The 25,127-nt window shown below is 39.9% G+C and overlaps 1 protein-coding gene across 5 annotated transcripts in view; it reads right to left on the bottom strand.

The window, feature by feature from the left end:
• Positions 1-375: 375 nt before the first annotated feature.
• LOC129189195 (arf-GAP with coiled-coil, ANK repeat and PH domain-containing protein 2-like) overlaps positions 376-25,127 on the bottom strand; it is a 59,331-nt gene continuing 34,579 nt past the window's right edge. Inside the window, exons 3-20 of one of the 5 annotated variants that reach the window (XM_054790629.1) lie at positions 25,107-25,118; positions 24,059-24,121; positions 20,659-20,771; positions 19,903-19,954; positions 19,678-19,778; positions 19,422-19,527; positions 18,635-18,843; positions 18,274-18,343; positions 17,466-17,560; positions 15,388-15,590; positions 14,737-14,838; positions 12,492-12,584; positions 12,086-12,318; positions 11,891-12,000; positions 11,699-11,809; positions 10,318-10,379; positions 2,348-2,465; positions 376-2,258 (exon numbers count right to left, since the gene is read on the bottom strand). In XM_054790629.1, coding sequence (XP_054646604.1) covers positions 2,362-2,465; positions 10,318-10,379; positions 11,699-11,809; positions 11,891-12,000; positions 12,086-12,318; positions 12,492-12,584; positions 14,737-14,838; positions 15,388-15,590; positions 17,466-17,560; positions 18,274-18,343; positions 18,635-18,843; positions 19,422-19,527; positions 19,678-19,778; positions 19,903-19,954; positions 20,659-20,771; positions 24,059-24,121; positions 25,107-25,118 — 1,839 coding nt within the window. In that variant the 3' untranslated portion in view covers positions 376-2,258; positions 2,348-2,361. The remainder of the gene's footprint in view (positions 2,259-2,347; positions 2,466-10,317; positions 10,380-11,698; positions 11,810-11,890; positions 12,001-12,085; positions 12,319-12,491; positions 12,585-14,736; positions 14,839-15,387; positions 15,591-17,465; positions 17,561-18,273; positions 18,344-18,634; positions 18,844-19,421; positions 19,528-19,677; positions 19,779-19,902; positions 19,955-20,658; positions 20,772-24,058; positions 24,122-25,106; positions 25,119-25,127) is intronic. The other 4 variants (XM_054790624.1, XM_054790626.1, XM_054790628.1 and 1 more) reach the window with 4 other exon arrangements.

Below are 25,127 nucleotides of genomic sequence, written 5' to 3'. Positions count from 1 at the left end.
ATGAATTTACTTGATTTTTATAAATTCATCTCATAAATGTATTCATTAAAGCCAAAACGTATAGTAATATTGTTTTTTCTGTAATTCCCCGCTGCAGATGTTGGTTCTTCATAATATCACGCAAGTAGAATCATGGAAAAGGTAGCCAAATGATAAATGCTATTTTTTTTTTATGAAACCACAATGAGAATTTTGTGTACACGTGCAGCTTTCTTGCAAAACTTGACGATATCATTGTACATAACAAAGCAGACATTTTAGGGGGAAAAACTGAAACCAAGGCTCCACACACACACACTAATGCTTGCATGGTGTTGAAAGTAGTGTCTTATAGTGTACACGAGGTGTACATGCGTTGATATTAAGAATGACCTGATGACACTCAAAGCCATGTTATACAGTGGTCAAGACGTACCTGTTACCCTTAGTAATCCCAAATACAGCTGGCCGACCAGCACAGGTCACAGCCACAGATAGAATGCTGTATGCATAGGTAGGCCTTTCTTCCCGATGTACTCGCCTAAGCAGCTGCTTAGGGCCCCACGGCCACTAGGGGGCCCCAACCACTGACATAAACGGTCCTACAGTTGCTAATAAGATGAAATGTTTTATTACTTGAGTTTAAAAGGCACCTAGTGGAGAAACACAGTTAATACTAAAAGTGAGTGTGCTCGTTAAACTAGCTAAGTCCTCCAGATGTCCACAACTGCTCCTGGCTACATGTTCTTTGCTGTTAAAAGGGTAATTATGAGTCAGTGACACTGCAGTAAAACAACAGAAGAGAAGCAATGGACAAGAAACACAAACCATCACAGTGAGTGCGCCCTAAAATTCTGCAAGCACAATAGGTTATGCTTTGATCCGAATTATCCGGTAAATATACATAACATACTATAAAAATGTTTTGAAATGCGCACATATTAACTCATTCAATACCAAGGACGTAGTTAGACGTTTTTATAAACGCCCGATCCCAACCACGGAGAATAAAAGTTGTTTGGTGTTACCCATACATTTATTCATTTGTAGCTGCCCGTCACAAACAAATATGGCTCTACCTGCCGACGGTGGCTCAGAAAGACATTATAATGGGACTGAATGTAGCTTGTCCTTCCAACTCCGTACAGTAGATGGCATCGTAACTCAGCTTCTTCTGATTGCAGTCCTTTGGAAAATACTGGTGGTGGTTGCTCACACACACACACACACACACACACACACACACACACACACACACACACACACACACAAACACACACACCAAAATGTAAAGACAAAGAATAACAATGGACTCATCAGTTGGTGTGTATTGATGATAATAATAATAATACTAATAATGTACAGTACATACAATATAAAAAGGACTACATGAGTACAGAGAATATACACCAGCATGATTCAAGTACCACGTACGTCACAATGAACTATTCAAACACACAAAAGTACATTTTTATCCCAACTTGTTTGTGCTGTACCCCTCCCTCATTCTACATGAAGTGAAATAAGGTTGAAAAGAAAAACATACAATAGGGTTGCAAAAGATGAAACTAAGGGAGATTTTTTGTCTTTTTTTTTTTTGAATTACCTAAATTGCCATTACTGTGCAGTTTGAATCTAATTTGTTTTTTTTCCAGTGGACTCCAGAATTGACTTGAGCATTAAAATGTGGAAAACAACATAAAAACGGACAAACATTCTAATAAGAAACTTTCAGTAAAAAGATAGGGTGAATAAAAAAAAAATAATCAAATGTGTGGACAATAAATGACATTTTATAAATAGGAGAAACTTCCGTTCAATTTATGATCAAAGACTTTGGTTTCACATTCATCTTACGTGTTAAATAGTTAGGATCTGACTACAAACTAAAGAGGACGAGCAGCTGCGTGGACGTTCTTTACAAGTCCGACAGAAGACAATCTCTATTTTCATCCCCCGTCTTTATAAACATGGCGGCGCGGAGGGGCGACTGCCTCACCGGGCAACATGTCCAACAGCTTCAACTGTGCACAAAAATACTCAATGGATTGAAGACGTCACAGGACACACACATACTGTATATGTCTTACCTTTTGGTAAACACTGGTGGTCATTTAAGACAAATAGATTTGTGCAAAATAATAAAGTATTTGAATAAAAAGGTCCAGTCGGCCTTGAGGGCTGATTAAAGTCTGTACCGTTCACGTTCTCGACCGAGGCCCCGCACACTAATCATCATCTTCCATCAGTGGTCCTTCACTTGAGGCGTAGTCTGTTGCCTACAATGACATTAAACACAAGAGAAAATTAAACAAATACGTGCAGCTGTGCCTCTGGTGTGTGTGTGTGTGTGTGTGTGTGTGTTTACGAGGTGGTGCTGCATCAGGGTTTCTGAGGGTCGTAGTGCTTGTAGCGATTCAGCTTGTCTGGATCATTGGAGGCCATGTGCGTGAAGTCCTGGAAGATGTCCTGGTACGTTTCGTCTCCTGGAAGCGCAACAAGAAAACCACGCATTAAAACCAGCAAGAACATTTTTTCAATGTCTTTTTTCATATCCACCCAAAAAAAAAAAAAAAAGACAAACAGTTACAGGACAAATGTGCGTGTTGATTGTCGTATTGATAGAACAAACCACGGAATGGATGATACAAACCAGGAAATGAAACCACGGCACGAAACCTACAATAGTAGAATGATAGAGCAATACTTTTGAAGAGAAAGATGAAAATTTAACTAAGACTAACAGAGCAACGTAAAAAGCTACCAAGGAACTAACAACAAAACAAAGTGCATGACTAGGGGTGTAACGATTCATCTGCTACATCCATGTATCGATTTATATTCCTATGATCCAGCTAGATGCATCTGTGTTCGGCAAGTTGCCATTCCAGATGACATAAATCGATCTAACATCGTTTAAAAGGCAATCAATCGATTAATAAAGCCTTGGATTTAAGCACGGCAGGCTTTATATGGATGTGTGTGTGTTTTTTTAAGCACTTTTAATGATAAAGATGTTAAACGTTAGTCGATTCGGTCTGCCCATCTGTGACATCATCGCCACGCGCCAGCAGACAACAAAATGCAGCATGGAGGATGGCAAAGGGCAAGAAGGCGAGCGAGAACTAATGAAGGTACCATTGCGGCCCAGTGTGTGGAAACACTTTGGCTTTTGCAAAGAGGGAGACGTGCTAAATAAGTTGCCCGCTGTTTGTAGGATATGTAAAGGTCAAGTGAAATACCACCTAGTAAGGCCCCAAGGGATTTCACGACACTGACCGTCCAGGCACCTCTCGTTCCCGCCACAGCAGCAGCGCAAGGTAACGTCAGCTCTTATTGCACTTCCTGTACTTTTATTGAAAATGTATTGCACATTGAAAACGAGAGCAGAAAAGGTTAACCTGTCAATTCAAACTGAAGCGATGGTGGCATTTTATTCAAATACAATGTGAATGCATTTGCCATTAATCATTGATTACATGTTTGTTTATATCTCTAAATAATTTATACTTGATTCCCTTACAAAAAACAACAGGAATCTAGCAAACTTCACCTGCACTGTCTAGTAAATGCCAGAAGTGCATTTGATAAGAGCTCAGCAGGGATCATGTGGATGGAAGAATCACACATGACAGTAGCGAGGAAGTGAGAGATCGTGCAGAAGGCTACGCATTGTAGGGAAATTTTAACATATGCGCACACACACACACACACACACACACACACACACACAGTTCAGTTCAGTTCAGTTCAGTTCAGTTCAGTTCAGTTCAGTTCCAAGCGTGAAAATTGTAAATAGTTCATGGTGTTATATTTGTAAATAAATTATCATTTTGATGTAAAACAACCTATTTTTGTGTTGTTTATGTTGGTGTAGTTGTTTAGATATTTGAGCTGTCACAAAAGCCAAAATATTAGTGTCAAAAGTTATTCTTAAAATGTATATTTTCACAAAAAACTGTTTTTCTTCCAAAAAACTGTTTTTCTCCCATTTTTATTTGGGAACTGATATTTTCCTGAAACTTACCTATGTTCTACTGCTAATTACTGAAGAACGGAAAATGGTACAAGCAAACTTTTTTTTCCTGAAGAAAGACGGGAGTCTAATCTTTCTTGGTTGTTTATATAGCCATAGAACACACTATTCTGTGTGCCTTGAAAGATCAGTCAAAATCATCTAAAATGGCCAGTATTGAAGGGGTTGTCTTTTGAAAAATGGCTGGGATTGAATGAGTTAAGAGCATGAGGTCATAAATATCTATCACATGATAACACGTCATACAGTATCAATGAGCAATAAATGAGACATGATCAGTGCTAGGCCGATCTTTCACGTCAGGAGCCCAGCAGAGGAGGAGAATGGAAACAAAGTGTCATGTTTGAAAGAAGGAGTAAAGGTCAGCCATACCTGTCAGAGCGCCGGCAGTGGCTGGAAATATTAAAACAGAAGGAGGCACGAGAGACACGAGATGAAGCAGAAAGGAGCAGAAAGCAGGCCAACAAGTCAAGACACAGAAAAGACAAGCGCACACAGATTAGGTTTGTATTAGCAACTGTATTGTGTTTAAAGTGCAGCCTTGCATAGACAAAAAAAAAGTACAGTTGTGGAAAGCAAGAAGCAGACAGGAAAAGAAAAAAGGCACCAACCCGTGAATTTCCATCAATCTCTCGCTAAGTTGCCCCGCACTCATCGTAAAAATATATCCCATCTTTAAAAAGTTACAACTTTTAACAGTCGGCAGGAAGTTGTGAATGATTCAATGTGGAATCAAACTGCCGTTCATCAAGTACTAACAATTGATTGTAACTGGAATAATGAAGCAGGAGACTGATGAGGCTGGCTCTCTCTCATCAGTGCCGTCGTTCATCATCTGATTGGATGACGCCCTCTCGCACAGTAAAATAACCACACCAGCGTCAAATCAGCATGTGGAAGCACCCGTTTGTGTTCTCCCGCTCCATGAATGCCGACTGCTGCTAATACGCTAATCACAAATAAAGTTCGGGTTTTCGGGTGAAATCTGAGGCTGAGGCTGAAATGCGCTACAGCGGAAGCTCGGCTTTTGACATTAGTTTGTTCCAAAAGGTCAAACGAAAACCGAAACGTATGAAAACCGAGGCAATTTTTACAATGAATCTGTGACTCAGCAGGGGTGGGCAAACTTTTTGACTCGTGGACCACATTGGGTTAAAAAAACCTGGACGAGGGGCCGTCTATATACATGGATAGGTGGCATCAAGAAAAACAGCATACTTGCTCACGGTGCAACAAAACGAAAACAACACATCCGCAGCAAGTTAACACATCACATAAATCAACAACTAAGCGCTAAACATAACACGTAACTTAAAACTGTTATTTCCAAATGCTCGCAAGGCATGCTGGGAAACTATAAAACATTGGATATCAAGAGTATGTTAACTCCTCCTTGTTTACTTCTCTGACCACCTCATCAACATATTTTGCAGTCAAGCAAAAATGCGACAAACATGGCAAAATATTGGGAGAAAAGAGTACCACAAGCTACCCAGCATGCCTTGCGGCAATATGAGGTGTTTTTTTTAGGCATGGGTATTGCGCTACATCGATTTTGTTTGTATGCCCACATGGTCCAGTTGCTAGGCTACTTTGTGCATCGTGTGTGTTGATGTGTTGTGCTGTTTGGATGGCTTTTTTCTACAAGCTAAAGATTGGATCTGACTATTTTGGCAACTCAAGTGTGCCACAATAGCATTGCAAGTCAGGTTGCCAGCTACAGTTTCCATGGTAATAGTTCATAAAGAGGAATTTGGAAATGCCCGGTGGGCCAGATTAAGATGCTTGGCAGGCCTGATGTGGCCTGCGGGCTACAGTTTGCCCACCCCTGCGTTAGCGACACAAAAATATTAATAAAAAGTACATTTTATACAGAATAATTGTACTCTTGCAATGTCAAATGATTAGAAATGACGTTCTTTACCTTCTTTCATCAATTTGCTGGGACTCGCCACTTTCTTTGGCCCCACGGCAGGTGAGACAGCAACGCATAGAGTGCTTTGTTAAATGCAATATTAAAGACAGTGTCCGAAAACCAAGGTAAAACGTTTGCACAAATATTCGGCGAAACAGAATAGTAGAAAAACTGGGACGCACAAAAAAACGAGGTTAGACCATTACATATGAACTTGCTGTTCTCTAACAAGCGTTGTTGAAATTTCAATCCTGAACACCCCCTAACTTTGTGTGACTAGTGTATGTTTGCAGACGATCACAGTCGGCAATCATCTCCATTTCACTCCCCTTTTTCAATCCCACTACTCAGGTCAAGAAAACACCACTAGAACATCTTTTCTTTCTCGTCTTAGGTCCAAACACATTCCTCATGTCCCAACGGTGAGAAATAAGTGCATAAAAAAAAGCAGTGAGCAAAGGCATTGAACAGTCCAGCTGCAAGCAGCAACACATCCCTAACAAAGTTGAAACTCCATTCAAAATACAAACACATTGGAAGCATCAACCAACAATTGTCTTCCTACATGCACAACAGCCTGTAAGCACCAGAGGGCGCTGCGGTGTCGTAATGCTTTAAAGGGCCAGTGTGCAGCCGTAAGGAGCGTGAGCGTCATATACTGTAGGGCAGAGGTTCTCAACTGGTTTGGCTGCGGGAGCCACCATCACCCCTCAATGATAAGCGGCGACCCAAACTGCGGAAAATTTTCAACTCAAACTTCTCAAATATCTTATATTTAAAAAGCGACGGTTTACAACACAACATGAGCTGTAGCGGTGAGACGCGGTGTTTCTCGTTATGGTGCGTTCTTCTACAGCGGATATCTGCAGCTGTGTGTCGGAAGGAAGGCACGTTAAGTCCCCACTCGATGTCTTTTCCCTTGACAAAGTCGCCCATATATATGGCACACACGTCGTGGCAGAGAAGAATGCGAGGTGCATTCACCGACAATGGGTCATTACATTATTTTTTATCAAGACCCACTGAAAACGGCTCTGCGACCCACTTTTGGGTCACAAGCCACTAGTTGAGAATCTCTACTGTAGAGTTTAGGGGTTTTCAAAATGATATTAAAGAATATAATATTGTTGGGGCCTCCCCTACTCCCTGAAAAACTGATTTTCTGGAGCATTTCCTGCTCACCAGCAATGGGCAGATCACTACAAATACCAACAGTATCCATCCATCCATCCATCCATCTTCTTCCGCTTAGCCGAGGTTGGACCGCGGGGGCAGCAGCCCAAACAGGGAAGCCCAGACTTCCTTCTTCCCAGCCAGTATGTCCAGCTCCTCCCAGCGGATCCCGAGGCGTTCCCAGGCCAGTTGAGAGACAGTCTCTCCAACGTGTTCCCCAAGGCCTCCTACCGGTTGGACATGCCCCAGAGAGGTGTCCAGGAGGCATCCTGACCAGATGCCCGAGCCACCTCCTCTGGTTCCTCCCAATGCGGGGGAGTTTCTCCCGGATGACGATGGTTCTCACCTTATCTCTAAGGGAGAACTCATTTCGGCCGCTTGTACCTGCCATCTTGTCCTTTTGGTCATGACCATAGGTGAGGGTAGGAACGTAGATCAACTGCTAAAATGAGAGCTTTGCCTTTCAGCTCAGCATCAACAAGACCCCGAGGTACTTAAACTCCTCCACTTGGGGCATCTCATCCCCGACCCGGAGATGTAGTATCAGTATCAGAGCGATACTAGCATGTGAGATCAATATTTCTTAGCTCGCTGTTTATTTTCACAAATTTCAGTGCGTTTTTTGTTGTGTTGTTAATAGTCTTCTGCCGCCTCCCACTTTGAAAACCCCTCGTGTAGCGACATATACAAAAATACAGAAAAGTAGACCCGTGTGTGAGTGACGCTGCAGGCTCCTATGATGATGCTACACACTGCTCCTTTCATCAAAGTGCTTGTGTGCTGTCCAAATCCAGTATTTGGCGCAGGAACATGAAAATGGGTATGTTTTTATAACTCATTCACTATCTACACAGCCCTCTTGAATATCATCTTATTGCTTGAGCACATTCAGTCCTGATGGTTTGATGAAGAGCAATCATCTTTCACGGCCATCACCGCAACAGTACTAGATGGTCGTATTTTAACGCCGGATGAGTACACTCAAATCCTGACACGACCATCATAACAAGTTAGTGAAACTTTGGTACAACAAAATCAGGCCGCTCGACTGCTTTTCTGTCCACTCCCAACTGTTGTGTATGCACATTTAAAATGGAAATTGTACAGAAGAAAACAAATGATTGCTGTATATCAAATCCATAACAGAGATATGCTTTATGGTTGGACATTCAACAACACACAGCAGCCTTGAAAGGAAGGAGAGTTCAATGAAATTTGGGTAAATTCACAAAAAAATATGTACTATATACTCTGAGTATAATTACACTACTTCAAACAAGGAAGTCATTCTAAATGATCGCAGTGATCCAAATATAAGAAAATATTATTTATAAAAGATTTTTTCCCTAAATAAAAAAAAAAAAGTCTAAATAAGATGGGTCGTCTTTCCTCGGGATGTGGAGATGATTTATACACGCACGCCAACAAGTGGCCCCAAGCAAGTCAGGGCTTTTCTTCCCGGTACTCACACTCAAGATTCTGTCGAGAGGCTAAGAAATATGACAATGCCCACTAGTCAAACATACGGTACTGGACTGGAATAGACTCAATGTCATGATATTCTATGTTATACGGACTGTTGTTTTATTGTACAAGGTAGTCCATGGTGCCTCACTGTGTCATTGTAACCTAACAGTTATTTTACTGATACTATAAAAGTGAAATAACAAATATTTACAGCATTTTGTTGTTGTTTTTTTTCTTTAAAAATATGTTTTGCAAAAACAAGTCCAGAAAAATTGTGTTTGTCCTATATTCAGGGTCGTCTTGGATTCGGGTTAATGAGAGTTTCACCGAATATTGTGACAGAGACATAACAGAAGTTTTTCTATTCCTATGCATTGGAACTAGTTGAAGATGACGCCTCTCAGACTGGCTGACTCACGTCGACATAACCAAAACTATTTACTTGTGACTTTGGCCAGAGACAGAAGGAGAAGGGCTGATAATAAAGGATTTTTCAACCTACGGCAATTTGTTGACTTGGTTTTCATACTGTGTAAATGTCATCTATGAAGTTAACTATACTACAACAAATGTTGACATAAACTGACCGTTGTTCATAAAAATGACCCATTTGGGTATCAAATTTTATCTCGACAAAAGCGACTTAAGCTGGCACTGTTTAGTAATTTAGTAATAGACAGTGCACCAGGACGTCAACATAAAAAGGACAGACTACAGCAGGTTCCACTGTGTATTGTTCTATTAGGTTTAGTGGCAATCACTCTTTGAATTTAAAGGAAAATTGCAGTTAAAAAAAAAAAATTGCCCATCATCCACAATCCTTATGTGAGACATGAACACACGTCTTTCTCTTTTCTGTGCGTTGTAAAGATATAAAAAAGACACAGCTCAGAATTCTAAATTCTACAAAGTGCCAACAACGCTCCATTTACATATAATGTAACATGCATATTAACCAAGCTATTAACCAAGTCTGACTCACGCTTTCATCTTAGAAACAATACACTCATCACACAGCAACGTAACACTCAAACGTTATACCTGAGACATATAGACTATCAATACATGAAAAAAAAAAAAACGTAATGCATTTGCGCTTGAGAAAACCATTTCACAGCAGTCTTTTTGGTGGAATAGGTGTGTCCCATTATGTGCAGTAATAAGCTGTCTCTTTTTATCTGTTTTTATATATTTAAAACGCCCAGAAAAGAGAAAGACATGTGTGTTCATGTCTCACATATGGATTGTGGATGAAGGGCAAAATTCCAAAATAAGTGCAGTTTTCCTTTAAAAGGAGAAGGCAACAACTATCTAATATTGTAGTTCTAGCAGCTTTGTGCCATCAGTAAATATTTCAGCAGTAGCAGACACTTGGCTTAGTGTTCTATGCTCACACAAACAGAATACTCTAGCGAGGTGCAGTCACATTTGTGATGCACCTGAGATTGAAGCCCCCTAAAGTGTTGCTGGTCATTGACGGAGTTAGACTGAGATCCTATTTGTACTACACTGGAAATGCCTTAACTAGAAAGACAATGACGGTTATTTGATGATGACCTCTCTTAGTAATTTGCCTCCTCAAGAAAAAAAAAAACAACTCTTGAACCGGGCCCCGTATTTCTTGTTCTGAGTGTGTTTTATAACACTCCTCTACAGTGCTACTAGGCGTCATCCAGCTGCAGACTGATAAACTCCTGCATGCACTTCCTGTACTGCATCTCGGTGGGACTGTTGGTGTTATATTGACCTGACTGGCTGTAGGGCCCCTCCGCCTCTCTCATCTCCTCGTTCATCTTGGCAAGTCGCAGCCTGGGGAGGACAAACAAAATTACATTAAAAAAGTTTCTTGTCAGTGATCGATAATTCACTTTGAAGCTTTCCTGTTGATAGACCGACCAATGCCGTGACCATCTAGCAACAAACACGGCCGTGCAGTTATCTGCCTGGTGTGATCATATGGTGCGCTTCGTGGCAAGGCAATCATTTACGATCAATATGAGGGACAGTCAGTCACTGATGGAGTGGTGATGGTGGTAAATCTGTTCCACAAATGTCTTATGCTACTTAAAGGGGTGTCCAAACTTTTCCCACCGAGGGCTACATGAAGGAAAAAATGGATGCGCGAGGCACTTTGATGCATTTTGTGCACTAAAGATGCTACAACATAACCAATGTAGGTCAATATATGCTAAGCAATCGGAACAAAACACCCATATCTTAGCTTGCTATAGGTAGCAAAGCAAATTAGTATAACATCTAAAAATACATCTCATTAATAATGATTTGTATTTTTAGAATATTCAGAGGGCCACTAAAAATGTGTACAATATTTAATAATACAGCTCATAATAAGGTTATAATGGTAATAATAATGAAATAATGTATCTCATTAAAAATGAATTACCTTTGTTTTTAGAATATGCCGAGGAGCGAATAAAAATTAATGTAATATCTAATAATACAGCTCATTAATAATGAATTACTTTTATTTCCAGAATACGCCTAGGGCTAATAAAGTGTGTGTAAGACCTAGCAATATATCCCATTAATAATGAATTCACTTTATTTTTAGAATATGCCGAGGGGCAATAAATTCTTATATTTACATATATATCTCATTGGTAAATTATGTTTATCTTTAGAATATGCCGATGGCCAATAAAAGTTTGCATAACATCTAATAATAGATCTCATTGATAATTTGTATTTTCAGAATATTCCGAGGGCCACTAAAATGTGTGTAATGTTTAATAATATAACTCATAAGGATTTTAAAAAAAATATTTGATAACATATCTAATTAAAAATGAATTACCTTTGTTTTTAGAATATGTCAAGGGCAAACAAAAATGTGTGTAATATGTAATTATATATAATTGATTATTTTGATTTTTAGAATATGCTGAGGGCCAATAAAAATACATAATAATACATCTCACTAAAAATTGATTATTTTTTATTTTTACAATGCATCAAAGGCCAATAACAATGTGTGTAATATCTAATAATACATCTTATTAATAATAAAAATTGCCCCCAGGGCCGCACATTGGACACCCCTGTGCTACTACTTGGACAGGATCAACCAAAATAAGGTATTATAAATAAAGTCAAGTGATGACACTCACAATGTGACAATATCAGCATTGGCTGCTTCCACTGCAATGGCCAGCGGCGTTTTCTCTTCAATGTCTGCAGCATTTTGATTGGCTCCTCTTTTCAAGAATAAACACACTTGCCTAAAAGAGACACACAAGTTACATTTATAGTGTGGCGAAGTTGATTTTTTGTGTTAAGGCATGGCGTTGAGGTAGACCGACCCTGTGTGACCCAGCATGGTGGCGTGGTGCAGGGGTCCTCGACCTTGAGCATCCTGCTGGTTTACATTCGCCGCATTTTGGAGTAGAAACTCACAGGTGACCAGAGAACCCTAAAGAATTTCACAGGAACGCAACTTCTTATACATTTTTTGTCCAGTAAGCGAGCTTGGCAGAAATCTCCGGAAAACAGCTTACCCCCCGTACGGCCATAATGAGCGGCGTCCTCTTGTCGTCTTCCGTGTTGACCCAGTTGACCTCGGCTCCGTGGGCCAACGCCTCGGCCATGTCAGGTAGGCTACGAGCGCACGAAGCCCAGTAAAGCTGCAGACCTGAACTGTACTCCTTGGGCTCGTAGAACACTATCTCCTTGCAAGGTGATGGCGGAGGCAGGGTGGCGGGCATAGGCATGGGCGACGCCTCAGCAGCATCTGAACAATAACGACATAATACACATGCTAATTCAGTCTAACCATCAAACCTTTCCAGAACCAAAGTGATTTTCATGAATTATTAGATTGGTTGTGCTGTATGGAAAGATTGGTGCGTGTGTGTGTGTGTGTGTGTGTGTGTGTGTGCGCGTGTGTGTGTGTGTGTGTTTTACCTGCATCTGCCAAACTACTATTAGAGGGAGTGGTGGCCAGCATCTCCCTGCTGCCATCAGCACTATGCTGGATGCCACTATCTGCACTTTTGACTGTGGAGAAAGAAGGAAAAACGTTATGTGGAATACATACGTCATTCCCAAAGTACGTAAAAAGACCATGGGACATATTCCTGCCTCGTCAGGTAGTCATCATCGTTTAAAGTCACAATATTATATTATTATTATTACTACTATAAATTACTTGTTTTAAGAAGGATTTGTATTTTTTTTTCTCTCAAAAGAGCAGTTCTTGATAGAACTCAGAAGCAATTGGATGAATACAATACAGTAGATCCACACTATTAGCAGGATTACGTTCGAAGACCCCAAGGAAACGAGAAAAAGGCGAATAAAGGGTGCATACACAAGAAGCATTAACAATGCCTACTGCTGGATTCATAGCTGCCACGTTCTATTAAAGTTACCATTTAAGAAACTACTTATTCACAATTTAAAGCAAAGGAAAAAAATCTAAGAGAATGCAGGGGAGTGAATGCTGAGACTACTATACTGGCGCATGACTAATTCCATCTGACTGATCACAAGCGTTCATATTAGCATTCAGCAGCAGATGGCTGCATGGCAGTCAGCCTTAATATTTTACGAAATGACAGAATGCTTTCTTCTGTCAACACACCTGCACCTCCCAGTGCAACAATAATGCAACACAACAATAAGCCTAACTACTTTCAAGTGGGAGGAGTCGGTGGAGCCGACATTCCGCTCTCCATGCAGGGGTGGGCTCTTCGACGCAATGAGTGGCTTATTATTGAATTCTAGTAAATGGTGCGCTGCAAATACAGCTGGCCTTTTCTAATGCTGAGTCAACTTTTTCTTTTTAATGAACTGCATAACAAGCGAATAACCGAATAATCAGTGTTGACTTTTCAACAAAGAGTGGCCAACAAAACAAGTTCAAAGGGCCAAGACAAAACAGTTATTTGAATTATTACTTTGTGTTTTATTAGATGCTTACCACAAATTCCGGTGTATAAGCCGCTACTTTTTTGTTAAACTTTGAACCCTGCGGTGCAGCTAATTTAGGGCTAAACTCTAATCTCGTGACATCTCCTTTTGTTCAGAACTACTACTAATTCTCTAAACACTGTGCCGCTCGTGAGTCAGTGAGGAAACGGTAGCTCTTTCTTTGGGAGGAGCCAATCAAAGGCTATCAGTGCACTAAAAACGAGCTTGTCAACCCACTGGAAATCACAGGAGGTCATTATATAGAACAGTATAACAACATAACAGCCCGACTCACAGTGTCATCTTTGAAAGAACACTGTACTAACAATGCTAAATTCATTACACAGCAACTTAACACTCACACGGTGTGCCTGACAAATATACAAACATGCCTCAATATGAGTTAAAAATGACTCAAACAACATTTTCAAGTTTTCCCATAAGGCATTCATCCGGGCGCTGCAATGACGCCAGTCTCCCTCTGGGCTTTGGAGTCCGGGTCCTCTTGCTCCCTCTGGTGGACAGAGGCAGCATTGCAGAGCAATCTCTTTAAATGAAATGGTTTTTCTCAAACGAAATGCATTATGGGAAAACGATATAAAATGATAGGTATTTTTCATTTTTATTTTCATTTTAACTCATACTGGTAAATGTTTGTATATGTCTGAGATATAACGTTTGAGTGTTAAGTTGCTTTGTGGTAAGTTTAATGTTGTTTGTAAGATGAAACCGTGAGTCAGACTGTTATTTTGAGTAATGACATCTGGGAATTTCTAGTGGGGTGACAAGCTTTTTTTTCCCCCACAGTTCATGATTGGGTACGCTCAAATAAAGAGCTCACTGGTCCTCACGGACTCATGTGCGCCACAACATTCCATTTTATGACGTGGACACGTGTGGCTTATACACTGGAATTTACAGTGTATACTGTAAAATATAGTAAATCATTATGATGATTTATTACATCAAAAGTGAGAGATAGACACAGATAACAGATCCCAACCATCATGTCGGCATAAATAATACAAATCCAAGAACTGCAACAGTGTGTGAAAAACACTTCCCTCCTCCAGGAAAAACACAACATGAATAGTCTTCCAATCTCTTTACGCAAAGAGATCTTCTATTAGTCGGGTCTAGATGGGCGAGGAGCAGGCGAGAGGATGAAAGGTTGTTCAGGAAGAGCCAATGGACAAAGGATGGAGAAGCAGGGCAAACATTAACATTGAATACTTACTGCTCCTGAGCTTGGAGGAGTTGTCAAAGTAGGAGAAGAGCGAGTCAAGCTCGTCAGGACAGAAGAGAGAGTCCCGGCGGGCCTCCAAGCCGCTGGCAACAGCTACGCCAGGGATGATGGGATTTTGGAGGGGGATTGAGCAGCACAGGGTATTGATTGAGTGGCATGGTTGGGTGGGAGTTTCAATTAAAAGGTAGGCGGCGGAGGGGGGGCAGGCGTTAGTCCAGCAGGAGGGAGGGGGGGTGGGGTGGGGGGGGGTGTCAAGTGTGACAACAGAGAAATGAGAGAGAGTGAAAGCAGAAATAGTTAAGAGTAGCAGCTTGCTTGACACTGGAGGAGACGAGACTACGAAAGGCAATGGGCAGAGCTTAGACATATGCTGTTCACAGAGAACACACACTATGCCAAAGGGTTTGGTCACTACAGTGCAAAAACCACATTAAGCGCACAAGGATAGGAAAGGCTGCTATGAGGGGAGAAAGAGGGAGTATGTCTCTTTAGATACGCTGCATGATGTGCTTCTGTAGTCACCTCCGACACCCAGACACCTCACTCAAGAGCTTCTCAAAGCTTAAAGACTTAACAGCTAACACAACTTGCAGTGACAAGTGTATCATTGCAGTCTGGGTAGACACCAAAGGTTTCACTGACCTGACTGTCCGGAGGTGTTGGAACCAGGTCGTAGTTTGGGCGTGGGCGGTGGTGGTCTTGGGGGCAGATGCTCCGAGCTGCTGCTCAGTCTCTTCTCCTGTTTGCTGAGGGACACCACCTTGCTCCGAAGCTCCTCATCAGATGGCCGGCGCACAAACCTGCGATCCACGTACTTGGCTTTTATGTAGGCCTCTACTTCATGTCTGGTAAACACAAACACAAAGCATAGTTTGCTCAGGAGTAATAACTGAAATTGTTCGTAGATGAAGGCTATTAAAACCATGCAAGTATCTTTATATCTTACGAAATGCAGGGTTGGCGGCCCGCCACAAATAAATTTGGACCGCTAATGATTAAATTTGGCTGTACCTGTGCTCACAAACACATTATAATGGGTAGATTTTTCAAGGCACACAGAATATTGTGTTCTATTGGCTATATAAACATGGAACCTACCAAAAGAAACATTTGACTCCCGTCTTTCATCAGGAAAAAAATGTTTGTTTCTACCTTTTTCCGTTCTTTAGTAATCAGCCATAGAACATAGGTAAGTTTCAGGAAAATATCAGTTCCCCAAAAAAGAGGAGCCAGCTTTTTGTGAAAAGATACATTTCAAGCATAACTTTCACTTTGACACAAATATTACTTTTGTGACAGCTCAAATATGTAAACAAAAATAACAACAACAAAAACTGTTTGTGTGTGTGTGCGCGTGCAAGCGTTAAAATTTCCCTACAATGCGTAACCTTCTGCACTTACACTCCTCCATGCTCTCCCAGGCCCTCCTTGTTGTTGAGTGTGTAAATACATGCACAAGATCCATGACAAGCGCTTTTCAAATGCTTTTCTGCCACCTTGTGGCTGTTTTTATGGCTTAAAACACAGGTGTCAAACTCAAGGTCGGGGGCCGGATTTGGCCCGCTATATCATTTTATGCGGCCCGCGAAAGACTTGAAATAATGCATGTCAAAAGGACACTTATTTTAAAATTGTAAAAAATATTTGTGTGTGTGTGTGTGTGTGTGTGTGTATGTATATCTATATATATATATATATATATATATATATATATATATATAGTAATTTTGTTATTAATATTCATTTTGACTTTACTTTTTTAAGCTTTATTTTTCATTATTTTACTTTTATACTATTTATACTAAAATTATATTTATATGATAGTATTTCTATATGTATGCTGTAATTTATTTATTTTTTTAACTTAATATAAATATATTTAGATAAGTAAAAATTTTAATATACAAAAAATATTTTTACAATAATATACAAAAATGTAATATTTAAAACATATTTTTACAATAATTCAATACAAATTTACTGTTACATTTACAATAAATAATAAAATAATACATTAAAGTAAAAACAAAATCAATATTACCAACAAAAACAACTTTTAAAAAAGTATTTTTTTAATTAAAAAGACAATCTTTCTTGCTAAATGTATTTGTTGTCAGTATAAAAACCTTTTATTTTTTGTTGTTAAACCCAATTTAAAATGATTTTTTTTATTAGTTATTAATGAAAAATTAATGTAATAATAAACAAAATTCTAAAATAGAATTATAAAACGTGACCCTCTGAGGATAACCATAACTGCGATGTGGCCCACGGTGAAAACCAGTTTGACGCCCCTGGCTTAAAACTTCTTGAAAAGTGACTTATTTCAGTCTGCAGTTGCGTGCGTCATCATGTCATTTGCCTCTGGCACAAAAAAAACGTAAAAGCCGTATAAATACGTCTTCAGGTGTATAAAAACGTCTTTGGTATTGAATGAATTAATTGCCCAAGCTTGTGATAAGGTGCACACACACAAATCTACTGCAGCATGAATGACACCAACACCCATAAGTCAATAACCTCATGTTCTGCTGTTAAATAAGATGTAAAAACAATGCACATTTCTTATGACACAAACCAAAAAGCTCAGCTTTACCTGTCCACACACAAACACTGAGTCAGAGTTCTGCATCACAGCCAATTATGCAAATTACTTGTTTATAGCCGTCATTGGAGGGGGAAAAAAGAAAAATCCTTATTTGTTTCTAATATGTGTGTACCTTGGGTCTCCTGGCTGCGGTTTCCTAGCTCCCAGCTCCTCTCGTCGAGCCTCGTAGATCTGGTTAATGACGCCATTTCCAAGTTCACACATCAACTGCAAAAGATGGGTTGAAAACATGACAAAATTGTGCCACACTTCAAACCACTTTTACTTTTCTTTTTTTCCCTTAATAATACAAGTTTCACTTAAAAACTTTATTTTAAAAAAAGCATTTTGCGTTCAGTTGTGTTGTCATTGCCTAATATTTAAATTTGTTTGATGATCTGAAACATTTCAGACAAACATGCAAAAAAATAAGAAATCAGGAAGGGGGCAAACACTTTTTCCACACCACTGTACCTGTATGTGGACTAAATGGATCCTGCAAACATTTGTTAAAAGAAAAGTTAAGCTAAAGATGAATTAAATGTTGTTCAGGCAGACCACTGGTGTCCAAACTCATTCCATCCTGGGCCAAAAATGGAAGATTTTAATATTCTTCACTTTTTGCTTTAATGAAATGCAAAATCAATTCAAAAGTAGTTCAAGACATGCTTCAAAATAAAAAGGCATGCATCTCAGCTTTGTGTTATTTGCATTAGTATGATACCTTTGTACCTAATAACATTTCACATTTCAACTTTTTCTCCCATTTCTCTTGAAACATGGCATGCACAGTACTTTTGGAAAAAGCTGCGGGCCAATAAAGAATGAGCAGTGGGCTGCAAATGGTCCCCAGGTCGAACTTTCAACACCACTGATGTAGCCTTGAACAATTTCCTGGAAGGGCCTTGTGCATGCTTTTATGGACGTCAACTCTCATTTACCTTAAGCAGCTCTGGCTCCCATGAATCCAAAGTCAAGGAGCGGACCTTTGAGAAATGAACTCCCAGACTCCTGGAGGTGAAAGAAAGTTAAGAAATGATACATTTTATTACAACTCAACATACCAATTTACGATTGTAAAATGCGCAAATGGGTGGGTTGTCCTGCAAATAAAAAATACAAAAAAAATGTCATATGCAGTCTTCACATGCAAGGAAAGTATTTTTCAGAAATCAACATCCACTATTCAATATAACAAATTTGGTATATTTCTAAAAACAGCCAATACAATGCACTTAAATCAATTGATTTCACGTTTATTTTAGTCTCTCTGATACTTTGAAAGGCTGACAATATTTTTACCTATGAATTCCAGAGCACTGGATGCAAAGGGTGATGCCCAAATTGATGCTGGCCCAGCGAGGATCTGGCTGGCCGCAGTCACAACAACAAGCGTTGCCCGGGATGGTGAGGACCTTCTGCAGCGCACTCTCCCCTTTCAGTGATCTCTCCTTGGGCTCGCCACCGGAGTCCAAGCTCCCTGTTGATGTGGAAGACTTCCTGTCCAGCTTCTGGTGCAGAAACACAAAATGCATGATACTTTGAGGATTGTCGGTACAATAGATTCTCGCCGATTTGCGATTCAGCATCTACATAATTTTGTTGTTGCTTTTTTTTTTTTTTTTTTATTGTAACTTTAATGGGAAGTGGTTTGATGGCGCTATCTGGAGGGGAGGAAAAATAAGAGTACTGCAGCTATGAATCCAGCAGATGGTGCTGCCTTACAAGTCAATTCACTTAAGATTTTCCAGCATGAATATACTTGGACAAAATGTGATGTGTAAACTGCACATTTTCAATAAAGTACACTATATGCCTGCAATAGTTTCTTAATGTGTAAACATAATTTAAAATGCATTTCAACACTGTGAAAGGTATGTTATAGGGTTTAGAGTATCAAAGATAGGAATTTTAAGGCCTTTTTATGGGTGTGTCCATTATTTGCAGTTTTTCATATACTAGTACTGTTTACAGTTTGTTTTTTTTCATACAGGCCAAATTTGATATCATATTAGGTGTTACTGACTGACATTCATACAGTAATGTGTTTTTCCATCCATCCAGGCAGCTTCTTCATGTTTGTTTGTACCTCAGCGTCCTCTCCCTTGTCGCGGAAGGCGGTGGCAATGCTGTTCTGGACTGCTTTGATCCACGCCTGTCGCAGCTTCTCAGAGTCTGCTTGCATCATGCAGCTCCTGTTGGGACAAAGCAGTTTTACGCCACTGCGGCCTGCTGGGTGTCTTTACAGGGTTAGATGTACTGTCTGAGTTTTAAAAAATGTTTGTCTGTGGCATGATCAGTCAAATGTGTCAGCAGGCGTTTTGTGTGTGGCCGTGTGTACTTACTTGGTAGGTGACACCACCTCGAAACAGAAGCGTCTCTCTAAATCCTCACAGTGTTTGACCGTGCACAGCCTCAGGTCTTCCACCACCACTGTGGGGTTGTCCTGGGGGAGCGGAGAAGCAGTTGAAAACCAGCGTTATAAAGCTGAAGAACAGCATCACCTGTGCATGAAATGGTCATCATGGCTCTTGCATATAAGATGCTGTTATCCCCGCCACTTGAAATACCTTGAATTTCTTCTGGTAAACAAGCTGATTGTTTTGGATGGAGAACCACCGTCTGCAAAGAAAGGTTGTATATCAATTTCATTATGTTGATAGTCACTTTGGGACGCAAAGGAAGAGTAAACTTATTAAAGTGGATCCCTCCATATTTGACATTGAGCATTCACGACCCTGCATATTCACAGATTGTGGGAAAAGCCACCCATCCACTCTTTTTAAATATGTGATAATGAAAAAATTGATATCATATATAGCGTTCAACAGTCAACTTTGTTACAACCTCGTCTCAAACTATGCATTGAGGTCAACATAAGTTAATATATGACCGCAAGTCTGTACTGGAATTACAGCAAGTAAGCAGTATGGACTATACAAACACGGCATTGGAGAAGCGCCTGCATCTTCTCGGACTGTTAGTTGGGGGGACCCAGTGGCCTGCAGGGCAGCGTGCCACTGCTAGCCACTTTAGAGGGAGACAGAGACGGCGACACATGAGATGGAAGCATTGACTACAAGGCCAAAGACTAGACCGTGACTGCGATTCCATCTGTTCCCTCAGTTATTTTTCATTATCATTTTAAAATGCATTTAGTAAGTGTGTGCACGACATATTATAGGCCTTAGCCTGTCCAAAATAGGCATGTCCATTAGTTGCAATTTTTAGCTAGTTCCCCATGTCTTGAAACAACCCCCCCCCCCCCCCCCCCCCCCGAATCAAAATGTGTCATTATTTCTGTTATTGAAGTGGTCTTGTCATACCTGTTCCATGTCTTGAAAGCATTGCTGGCCCTCTTAAAAAGATAACCCTCCATGGCGATGCCATTGTCTGCGTCCACATTGTATTCCAACTTGGTGTCGTCATTTGAAAAGTCCTACAGGGGAGGCAAAAAGCAAAGAAGCAAGATGAGATGAGCGAGCGCAACTTCCCCCAAGTCACAAAGCAGAACTCTTGTGTGGGAGGCGTCGTGTTCCCAAACACACAAGCACACGCAACAAAAACTAGCAAACAATAGCAAAAATCAAAAGTAAGTGTCTTAAAGTTCAAGTAAAAATGACATGCTTCAGTGACATGCCTTTATTTGTCTTGACATAATACAAGGGCACTCTTAGAATCTCTTTTCCTCTCTGAAGTAGGGTTGCACAAAAAAAAAAAACACAATGGCCATCTTGAGTCACACTGACATGAGATATGATTCCTGACGGCAGTCACCTAACATTTATCAGATGGCGGGAGGTGCGATCGCATTAATGAATTGAATTTTCTTTTTCCTCACCTTTATTACATGCATGAATCTACTGTGGAGTGAGCAAGCTTGCCGTGTTTTTGATTATTTTCAAATATTTTAGTAATCGAGTATTCTACTGAAACCGTTTTCCATAATTAAGTAATAGGAAAAAACTTGTTTTTTTTTGGTTAAAGAGCAATTCTAAATACATAAGGGAGAATAAAACATTTCCCCAAATAATGAATGGGTTTTAATTTTTTTAGATATCCAACCATTTTATTTCTTAAATTGACATTGTGCATAGGAACAAAGTGTATTTTCTTGGGTCTGATGGACTACATAGATGAATTTATCCATCCCAGACTGTAACTATTAACTGGAAAAGGAGAAAAATAATAATGACTTTACTAAGACATGACTAAGACTAAATGACATATTACATTATGTTGATGGCTGTGCATTTACAAATCCTAAACGTAGACAAGCTGACGAGAAATAAGAAAAATGTTCTTTATAAGATAGTTTTTGCAGTGTTCAAAGTAAAATGACACCTTCTGCAATGGAACACATTACTCTCGACTAAGTGAGTGAGACGCACACTTCCTTGTTCCATTACACAGTATTCACACTTCCTTGTTCCATTACATTATGTCTGCTAGAAATGTGCAGCGACTGATTGGTGAGCTAAAATGTTTTTATTCTGTTCTTGCAGATGAAATAAACCCTGTGTGAAGGCACGTTACCATCGTAATAAACTGCCACACCGGACAGTATTCCTAATTAAGAGAAAAGTTAGCCCTCCACACAGTTAGCATTATATTAGTAAGATACATTAACCTTAAACCTCACTGATTTGCGCTACATTAATAGAATCTTGTCACAGATCTTCTGCTCCATTCAGGAGGAGATGATGCAACATAAGATGTGCTGTTGCGGTATGCAAGTGCCGCGTTACAACGGATACACATTACGGTCTTCAACTTGCTGTTTAGCCACATTTCCTGTCTGTTTTTTACATTTTGTTTGATGACAAAATTGCAACTTTATTATTTGTTTTCCTTTGTTCCTTTCGTCGCATTAGTCAGTCAGTCATTAGTTAGAACGGAAAAGATGAACAGCCCTTGTCAGTGGTGAGTAGAGTCGGAATTAAACGCTTAGTTAAGCTCCTCAAAGCTCGTTATACTATGCCTAGCTACCACCATGTTGTTGATAAAACTATACCCCAGATGCTTAAAGAAGTAAATGGGTCTATTTTTCCTCATACCTACAGTTGCTGATTATTGTTCTTTGCTTGAGTAATATCACTTGATCAGATCACCCTTTTTTAACATTCCATATTACAAAATGTGTCATAAAAGTATGTATGATTCATACTGATATCGGAATGATATTAGTCGATATTCAAGGTTGCAATATTGCTATCGGATCGGAATTGAAAAGTTGTATCGGGACCCCCCCTACTAATACTACTAATAATAGACAGCGTGATTTCTTCCAGAACATGCATGTTTAAAAAAATTTCCTCAAAGAATTGCAATCTCAATTCCGAGCAAGAAATTGTGATTCACTTTTTTTCCAGAATCATGGAGCTCTACTCTGAAGTGCATATATGAAGCTGGCATACTTGGTAATAAACAATAAATTACTTGCCAAAATCCACTATTTTGAATAAGGCTCTCTTGCAACTGTAAGACAATCTGATGCGTTGTCACGGGACTGCCACTGTGCTCATATGACTTCCAACGTACCTGAGATATTGTTACACTGTGACAAAAAACCCTCCAGCGTCCTCTGCTTCAAGTGGCATCGGTTACGTGTATCCTCGGGGAAGTGACACTTCAACCAATTACAGCTATGGTCATCTACACTTCATAGACAGAAGTATTGGAACACCAGGCCATGACATACTGTACACACATTATGTGAAAAGTGAGGGAAATACAAAGTAGTATAGTAGTAGTATACTATAGATTTGGGTGTTGTACGTCGCAATACGTTTGTCTATAAATGTTTTTCTGACAATTCTTTTAAGGGAGTACTCCTTTATGAAGTGCATTTATTACGTGGCGATAAACCAAAACTAATAAGCGGATATATTCTATTTTTTAACACGTGTGATGCACGTGTTAAAAAATCACTTATCTTATCTAAGTCACTTATCTAAGTTTACATTGATTCTGTGTATTGGAGTTCAGGCTCTGGTTCGGTGAAAGTAACATGAGCAAGAGCTTAATGTTGAACCCCCTCAGCCCTGTCATTCCATCCACACACACACACACACACACACACACACACACACGGGTGGATGCAACCTTCCAGCATGACATCCACGAGAACAACCGGGGTTTATTACATAAAAGGAACAAAATGTGTCATGAAGCTCCTCAAGGAGTTTTGAAAAAGTTCTGCACACTCAAAAAGTCACCTCTCGCTTAAAGGGTCACTGACAAGATTTATCAACTTTGCTTAAATATGTTTCATCACTTCCGGAAACTCCCCTTTTCAAGGACAGCTGTTTGTCATGGCTCCCGCCACGTGCTATAAATGTAATTTTTAAGACTTTACTGTTCACTTTAAAAAAAACGAACAAAGTACAACATAATTACAAACAATATAGAACATATTTAAGCAAAGATAAATCATGTCAATAACCCTTTAAACTCAAGTTAAGATGAATGACAAGGGAAAACACTGAAAATGTAACTTAATTTATGCAAAGCATTGATGACAAAAGCAAAAAAAACTAAATGCTGTAAAACAACACTGCAGCTTTAAGAATGGCAAAAACAATGAAGCACACACAAAAAAAGTGCTGTATAATCAAATTAGGGGAAAGTCACGGGTGCAATGAAGTCTTGGTTAGTCCAGCAAAGGAGAGGAGATGGCAAAAGGTTGGGTTACCAAACACAAACCAATGTGGTGACACTACGTACGGAGGATGACCTCCAAGCGCAAAAGTTTCGGTAGTCTGGTAAAGCGTGGAGCTCCGTCACGTCCTAAATGTCACACACATCAAAAGAAAAAGAAGAAAAGAAAAACTGTGCTTCTAATGGGGTTTGTAGAGAAAAGAAGAAACAACCACACCAAGCTGAAGGTAAGCGATAAAGAGGAAAGAGTAGGAACAGAGACGCACACAAACGCACACCACTGCTTCACTCACCAGATACCAAACATAGTGGAAACGACTGAAAATCTTCATTTCAAAAGAACCGTCTCAAGCAATCTTGCACGATTCCGCATCAAGTCAAGAAGTTTTTCCTATCTCAGAAGTTTGCAGTTGAGCATTTCATCGACACTCTTAGCAGCACGCGCATCTACTTCGGCTGTTGTGTGTGGCTGGTAAAGCCTTTGTCACAGCCACCCCTGCTTCTCCTCCTCCTGAGGCCTGATGCTCTGAAGGTCACCTAGGTGTCTGTTTGTGTGTTTCTGATGCTAGTGTGGCTGTGGGAGATCCGACACTAAAGCAAAACAGAGCCGTCATTAAACATTTATGCTGCATTCAGCTTAGCAGCCACACACTCAGCCTGTCCTCACTGGTGTGCCACTTAAGATGTGAAAAAACCTCATGAATGCAGACCATCTCTTTCCCCTGTGGTCACATAGTGTCACGGGTGAGTAATACACAGTGGGAATGATTCATAATGACCTAAAATTCACGGTTATCCTTTCTAAGAACCCTGGTTAATTCAATAGCTTTTTAAACTCAAGGCAACCTTCTCACTGATAGCATGAGCAAGCATGTCCAGACTTTGGACTGCTACTGTACCATGTCAGCTCAAATAAAACCAATAACTGACTTTTGGGGGACAATAAATCTAAGGTTGTGTCTCAATTGAACACAAAAGAGTGCATCCCCACACATACAATTGCCAAACACAAAATAATGTAAAAATAATGTTCTTGTGATCAAATGAAAGTAAACAGCAAACTGAGCAGAAGTTTACACAAAGGTAAGGGGGAAGGAGAACAAACATTGCTTACCTGCAAAGCAGCCTGTAGTAA

Source organism: Dunckerocampus dactyliophorus, chromosome 10, assembly GCF_027744805.1.
Source record: "Dunckerocampus dactyliophorus isolate RoL2022-P2 chromosome 10, RoL_Ddac_1.1, whole genome shotgun sequence".
NCBI lineage: Eukaryota > Metazoa > Chordata > Actinopteri > Syngnathiformes > Syngnathidae > Dunckerocampus > Dunckerocampus dactyliophorus.
The sequence above is the reverse complement of the archived record's forward strand: the minus strand, read 5'-3'. Positions and strand labels throughout refer to the sequence as shown.